We start from the raw sequence: 7,021 nt of genomic DNA on the forward strand, positions 1-7,021 counted from the left end.
GGGGGGGTGGGGGAGTCGTGCCTCCTGCTTTTCATCAGTGCGCACGGATGAAAGTCAAGTCCGCTGTGATGTGGGATTACCGCCTTTTCCCCGTCTCGTTTTCCAGCCTTTCTGCTTAACCATGTCCGAACTTTGGTTCTGGCTCTTTTTTCGAGATGACACTGCTGATTTCAGCCGCACAGGAGCCGAACTGGCCGTCACGTCGCTGGCGTGAATGAGACCGTATGCGCGCTCTCTCCCCTGCCTGGCTTTATGGAGCTAAACGTTCAGGAGACTTGACTTGTTCTTTTATTATTATTATCATTATTATGATTATTTAACCTCCTTTTTTATTTTAATATTCCAGTCGAGAGGGTGGCTGAAATCACAGAAAAAAAAATAGAAGAGAAATCCATGTTTTCTTCGTCAGTGGAGAAAAACGGGGGCATAACCGCGATTTTCGGGATGCCTCGGCATTTATTTGGATCGACACGGTAAGAAAACAGCATTTTTCCTGATTTATATCCCCATTCCTCGTGTTTGTTTGTGTTTTACAGAGCCGATGCTCGGTGGATCTGTCCGTGGTGCTGAAACCTCCGTCCTTTTTCTGTCCTCAGCTGCACCACAGATTTAGAAGTTGATCCGATTTAGAGACAACAGACAGTTTGGGAAAGGTGTCTGCGGTTGCCCCCTTATTATTTTCAGATTATCAGTTGTGGTGCCCCTGCACATTAAATGAGTCTAAAATGAGATTTACAGGGTTGATGTGGGGGCTGTTGTGTTCAAATGTATGTGTGTGCACAAGTCTGTAGAAGGAGAGGAAGATGGATACAGAGCAATAGGTAACCTTCTAGATGCCACAGTAACATTCGATCATATAGATCTTCACCTCTCATCAAAATTCAACCAAAGATCTGCTCATTGCCTTTAATCAACTTCTCTCCTTTTTATTATTTTTTATTTATTTATTCGTCCAACCATGGGCAGAAGAAGGGCTGTCGTCTTGTAGGCTTATTCTCCATGGCAGGCCAGATTTTTAAGATGAACAGTGGCTTTTTTTTCCCTCCCTCTCAGTTCCTTTCAGAGAACTGGTTAAATCGATTTAATCATATTGGTTTCAAACCAAACTCTATGTCTTCATATTGTTTGGTCAGAGGTGGTGGGGGTGGGGTGGGGGGTATTCGACAGTTTCAGCACAGTTTTGTCGAGTATGCAGGGATGAGTGAGAATTCGTAGAGGTGATTTTTGTGCAGATTTAGGGCTCCCGAAAGGATTGATTTAGTAAATTAGTCAGTTTATCATATGGTGGAAGTCGAAGCCTGCCCTTTTTTTTCTCTCCCTTTTTGCAAGATGAATTCAGGCAAGCAATCAAAAATGCGCAGTGGCCATCCACCGTTGGGAGTTTTGTTAACAATCTTTGTAAGGCGTTAAACGCAAGACAACTTAACTCATCTGCATGCCGAACAAACGTTAATAGGCCCCCACTTGTGTTTGCCTGTGTGTCGTGAATACTCATGGGGCTCTTCTCATTTTAGAGTCAGCTATGCATTTCAGAAATGTTGCACGTGTCACATGCTTTTCCTGTGCTTGTTTAAAAACAGAACCCGTCCTTGTTTTTTTTTCTTTTTCCCCTTCCTTTAGATGACACCTCAAACTGGCACCGCACTCGAGTGAGCTGGGGCATCCTCTCCCAGGAAAAATGCATATCTGGATCCTTAAAATAATCCTTCTGATTGCATCATCTCTGAGGCTGGTTGAGATGTATGACAATTATGGGGAGATCTGCCGAAACCTGTGCACGTGTGAGGAGAAAGAAGGGATCCTGACGGTGAGCTGCGAGAACCGGGGGATTATCAGACTGACAGAGATCAGCCCGGTTCATTTCTCCACATACCACCTCCTGCTGACAGGGAACCTCCTGAAGAAGCTGTCAGTCAATGATTTCATCAATTACACCGGGGTGACCATCTTGCACTTGGGGAACAACGATATCTCTGAGATAGAGTCGGGTGCCTTCAATGGACTCCAGGGATTAAAAAGGTTGCACCTGAATAACAACAAGATTGACGTTCTGAGGGATGACACCTTCACAGGATTGGAGAGTTTGGAATACCTACAGATTGATTATAATTACATTACCACTATAGAGCCCAATACCTTGAGCAAATTACACCAACTAACAGTGATGATTTTGAATGACAACTTACTCTCTGCCCTCCCCACGAATATATTCCGGAATGTTCCCCTTACGCACTTGGACCTTAGGGGGAACCGATTAAAAATGTTCCCCTACATTGGCCTTCTGGAGCACATGGACAAAGTTGTGGAATTACAACTAGAGGAGAATCCCTGGAATTGCTCCTGTGAGCTCATTGCTCTAAAGGCCTGGCTGGAGAGTATAGCCTACACGGCTCTGGTGGGCGAGGTGGTGTGCGAGACGCCGTTCAGGCTCCACGGTAGGGACCTGGACGAGGTGTCCAAACAAGAACTCTGCCCACGCAGACCTGCGGAAGACACGGTGAGACCTGCACCCCCTAGTAGCACCAATGGATATTACCAGACCACACCAGCTGCTGTGACCGCCTCTGCCACCTCTTCAGCTGTTTTTAGGTCCTCCTCTAGGCCTACCAAGGGCACACGGCAATTTAACAGAACTAGGTTAAAGCCCACTTCTCGATTACCAGGTGGTAACCCATACAACTATGGCCCCATCATTGCTTTTCAGACCAAATCTCCTGTGCCTTTGGACTGCCCCACTGCCTGCACATGTAATCTGCAGATTTCTGAAATTGGGTTAAATGTCAACTGCCAAGAGAGAAAGATTGAGAGCATTTCTGATCTAAAACCCAAGCCATACAACCCTAAAAAAATGTATCTTACTGGAAATTACATCCCTGTTGTACGGAGGTCAGATTTTGTAGATGCCACCGGATTGGATTTGCTTCACCTGGGAAACAACAGGATAACTCTGATCCATGACCGGGCTTTTGAGGATTTAACAAACCTGCGTCGGCTGTATTTAAATGGTAATCTCATGGACAGGCTCACAGGGGAGATGTTTTTTGGCTTGCAAAACTTGCAGTATCTTTATTTAGAGTACAACAAAATCAAGGAGGTGGATACGGGCGCTTTCCGTTACCTCCCAAATCTCCAGCTTCTTTTCCTCAACAACAATCTCCTTAAAACTTTACCTGTGGGCATCTTTTCCAGCCTCTCTCTGTCAAGGCTTAATCTGCGTAACAACCAGTTCCAAAACCTGCCAGTGAGTGGGGTACTGGATCAGCTGAAGTTGCTTGTGCAGATAGATCTGTTTGAAAACCCCTGGGACTGTTCCTGTGACATAGTAGGGATGAAGATATGGCTCGAGCAGCTCAGTGCAGGCACCGTGGTTAACGAGGTTGTGTGTGAGATGCCGAAACGTCACACGGGGTTGAATCTGCATTCAATCCAGTCGGAGCAGCTGTGCCCAGACCACTCTGACGCTTATGTTTCGCCCACTCCCCCCACGGACGAGCCCATGGATGATCGCGTCGTCACTACAGATGCTCCCCAGAAGTTTAACACCCTCAGCAGCACTGTCCCTCTCTCTGTCCTCATCCTCAGCCTCCTGCTTGTTTTCATCATGTCTGTCTTTGTCGCGGCGGGGCTCTTTGTAGTGGTGATGAAAAGGCGCAAAAAGTCACAGAGTGACCGCACTAGCACCAACAATTCAGATGTCAGCTCCTTTAACTTGCAATACAGCCTCTACAGCAACCGCTCCGGCCCCAAAGTCAAAGCCCCTGCTGGTCACGTTTATGAGTACATCCCACATCCCATGGGCCACATGTGCAAAAATCCCATTTACAGGTCACGAGAGGGGAACACAGTGGAGGATTACCGTGACCTGCACGAGCTTAAGGTAACATACAGGAATACCCCGGATGAGGAGAGGGATAGCAGTACGATGAGGAGCCCATCATACAGTGTTAGCACCATCGAGCCACGTGATAACCCCTCTCCTGTTCAGGATGCAGATCATTTCTTTAGAGGAATCCTTGAGCCTGACAAGCAGTCCCCCCATCAATCCATCCCATCTATCCCAGCAGGTGCCAATCTAGAGTACAAGTACACTGGGCCGGTGTCGTACACATACAATCCAAATTTTGATGTCAGACGACAGTTCTTGCACCCGGATCGGATAAGAGAAACAGTGCTCTACGGCACAGCACCCAGTACTGTTTATGTGGAGCCCAACAGGAACGAGTATTTGGAGCTAAAAGCTAAACTGCAGTCTGAGCCCGATTACCTCGAAGTTCTTGAGAAACAGACCACTTTTAGTCAGTTCTGAGCAACGCTATCTCTAATGGAACAAAACGCTTTCTCTCTTGATTTTGCTTGAAACAGTGGCTCAGTTCATAGGGTGCCTTGGCACAAAAACAGACGAGCAAAAGCAAAAGGAGTTAGGATGGGGTGTGCCGAACAATCTTATTTCTGAATCATGACAATACAAGAATGGATACAGCTTTCTGGATGAACAAAATGTGCTCCACTTAACTCATGATGCAAATTTTATTTTTCTATGGTGAAGATCGAATAACACAGAAAATATAAGTGTACTGGCAAATCCTACCCAAGTTCATTTTCAGGAATATAACCATACAAACAAGGTATATTGTGAATCAGAAAAAAAAATGTTTATAAAGTCACTCCTGGACAAAAACACTGTACAGCAGATCATCAAAACTGTGTAGGACTATTTTCTGCTGTAGTCTGTAAGTAAGTATTTATTGATATAATCTGCCATGTCTTTTCAAAACTTTGATTCTACATCAATATTACCTGTGTCATCATACTCCATGATTCTCTGGAAAGGCTTATGTTTGTAATTTCATTTACTGTAGCTCTGCATTGTAAAAGTGGCTTATTTTGAAAGTGGCACACCCCCCCCCCAGTGTTCAAAACAGACTGCGTCATTTGAAGAAGATTTAAAAACAGCAACAACAAAAAAAAAACAAAAACAAAAAAAGTGTCTTTGTATGCTTTCTGCACTTTTTGGAATTGGAAGGCGAGTTCGCCTTCGATGAGCTCTCATAAAAGAGATTATTATATTAAAAATGAATATGAGTATTCATTCTTAATATGTAGAATTGATATGTTATCAAATACTAAATTGATAAATGATATTTGAAGTATTCATTATGTTGTGTAATACTGATATTTTATTCAATGTAACACCTATTTTTATACAAGTGTTGGCAGATTCCTTTTAGTTTTGATTGCTTTGCACTTATTGCACTATATTGACCGAACTATGTTATTGCCATCAAATAAACATGATGTCAGGTTCATATAATGTTGCGTATGAGGAACCTAAAGCTGTTGGTGGTGATATGAAGGATACCATTGGGATAACCGGTGAGCTAGATAAGAAACGTCAATACACTGGCTAACAAGAACCGAATGTTGTGGACTCCGTCAAATCCGCCCAAGATACAGTATATGCTTCACTCAAAGGGGCAGCTAGTGTCTTGGAGAGGATTGCAATCAATGGGACTAATCAATGAGTGTTATCCATTTGCAATTATACCATGACAACTGCATCCGCATTACTGCCTGGCAAGCAACAAGGAGGTCATTTATATAAACTTCACCGGGGCTGACTTGAAAACAGATGCAGTTTTAGAACGCCCAACAAATCCAGTGGGTATAAATGTCGACACCGATTAAGATGTACAGCTAGATGAGGGGTTTTTAATTGGTTTGTTTGATGTGCACGCATATTTGAAATACATTTTTTTTTTCCAGAAAATATCTTCAACTGTTCAGTTAATGAATCTTAAAAAGCGGTTGTTTTGGATTTTTCTCTGGTTACTTCACACTTGACCCACTTAAGCCCTGTATGCAAAGCAGGGGTTGATAGAAATGCAAGGGGTGTGCTCTGTGCCACCATTTTCAGAGTGCAGTGAGCATCACCATTTAGGAATTCAATCAAACCGAGACAGACGGGGTCTTTTTGGGAAGGAAATCAGTAATAGTTTGGAGGAAGTTATTTGGATTATTATGCATTTATAATTAAACTCACTCTGTGTGCAAAGAGCTGTTATATAACTGTATACTTTTATTGCTAATTTTCACCTAATGTCCAGTGTGGTGCCTGCTGCCTTCCTCATAAAAGCAAAACACTCTTGGTCTCCGTCACTCGCTAGATCTTTTCATAGATGCCCAGAATGAGAGCAGAAGGCACCATTTGGGAGATGAGGAGTCCTGGAACCGAGTGTAACTGTGGATGTGTCATACATGTAGCAAGGGATGTGAATCATAGCCAAGAAGTGTGTTCAGGCGCAAAGCACTGGTGGCCTATGGGGTGCTCTCAGTGTTTGACATAAAATTAAATACATTTCTTGTGGTACTTATACTGGAAAATGGTGTAGTTGGAAACAACGAGCACCTGAGCAGCGTGGTGACAAATGATTAATATGTAGTGCAGATGGCAATTTGGTGTTTGTTATTTTAATTTATTTGTGTATTTTGGGAGAATGATTTGAATGGGATCACGCAGGACACTTAAAATAATTAAAGGCCTGGCATTCCTTAAAGAAATGCATATTGCTCGTCACCTCTCATGTTACAGTTTTAAACAAAAAATATGATGAAAAAAGTCAGAGTTATAGCCATTTTGGTCAAACCTTGAGAGATATGACTCTCAGCTACTACCACACCAAATCTTAGCTCAATATCTGTAAAACTGACTGAGTAATAGCAATTTTTGTGTTGGCTAATGCAGTGGCCATCTTGAATTGGGTTAACTCCAAAAGTTAATCAGTTGTAAATGTACATCCAGTCATTACTTTCAAGGGGTTTTATTAAAATTCCTCTGGTGGTTCATGAAATATTTTGCTAACAGACAGACTGAGTTGACTGCAGCAGTTAATGCCAATATTTTAAGCAAAAATATTGCACAATGTGTAGTGTTGGGAGTGTGTGTTAGAGACGATGCTCGTCTACTGCAACGCCAAATTGTAGTTTTGTTAAATAATCTGAGTTGTAATCATTTATGTGTTGT

General features: G+C 43.1%; 1 protein-coding gene across 1 annotated transcript; it reads left to right on the forward strand.

The window, feature by feature from the left end:
• Positions 1-14: 14 nt before the first annotated feature.
• On the forward strand, positions 15-6,511 carry LOC119616572 (SLIT and NTRK-like protein 5). The gene is made up of 2 exons (XM_017430417.3): positions 15-473; positions 1,621-6,511. The coding sequence occupies exon 2, from the start codon at positions 1,679-1,681 to the stop codon at positions 4,304-4,306; it is 2,628 nt and encodes an 875-aa protein (XP_017285906.1). The 5' UTR covers positions 15-473; positions 1,621-1,678; the 3' UTR covers positions 4,307-6,511.
• The last annotated feature ends 510 nt before the right edge of the window (positions 6,512-7,021 follow it).

The sequence above is a fragment of the Kryptolebias marmoratus genome, linkage group LG23 (assembly GCF_001649575.2).
Source record: "Kryptolebias marmoratus isolate JLee-2015 linkage group LG23, ASM164957v2, whole genome shotgun sequence".
In the NCBI taxonomy this organism is placed as follows: Eukaryota; Metazoa; Chordata; class Actinopteri; order Cyprinodontiformes; family Rivulidae; genus Kryptolebias; species Kryptolebias marmoratus.

What these genes read in the sequence shown, in the direction of transcription:
- LOC119616572 (XM_017430417.3), top strand. Translation starts at nt 1,679, where the DNA reads ATGCATATCTGGATCCTTAAAATAATCCTTCTGATTGCATCATCTCTG.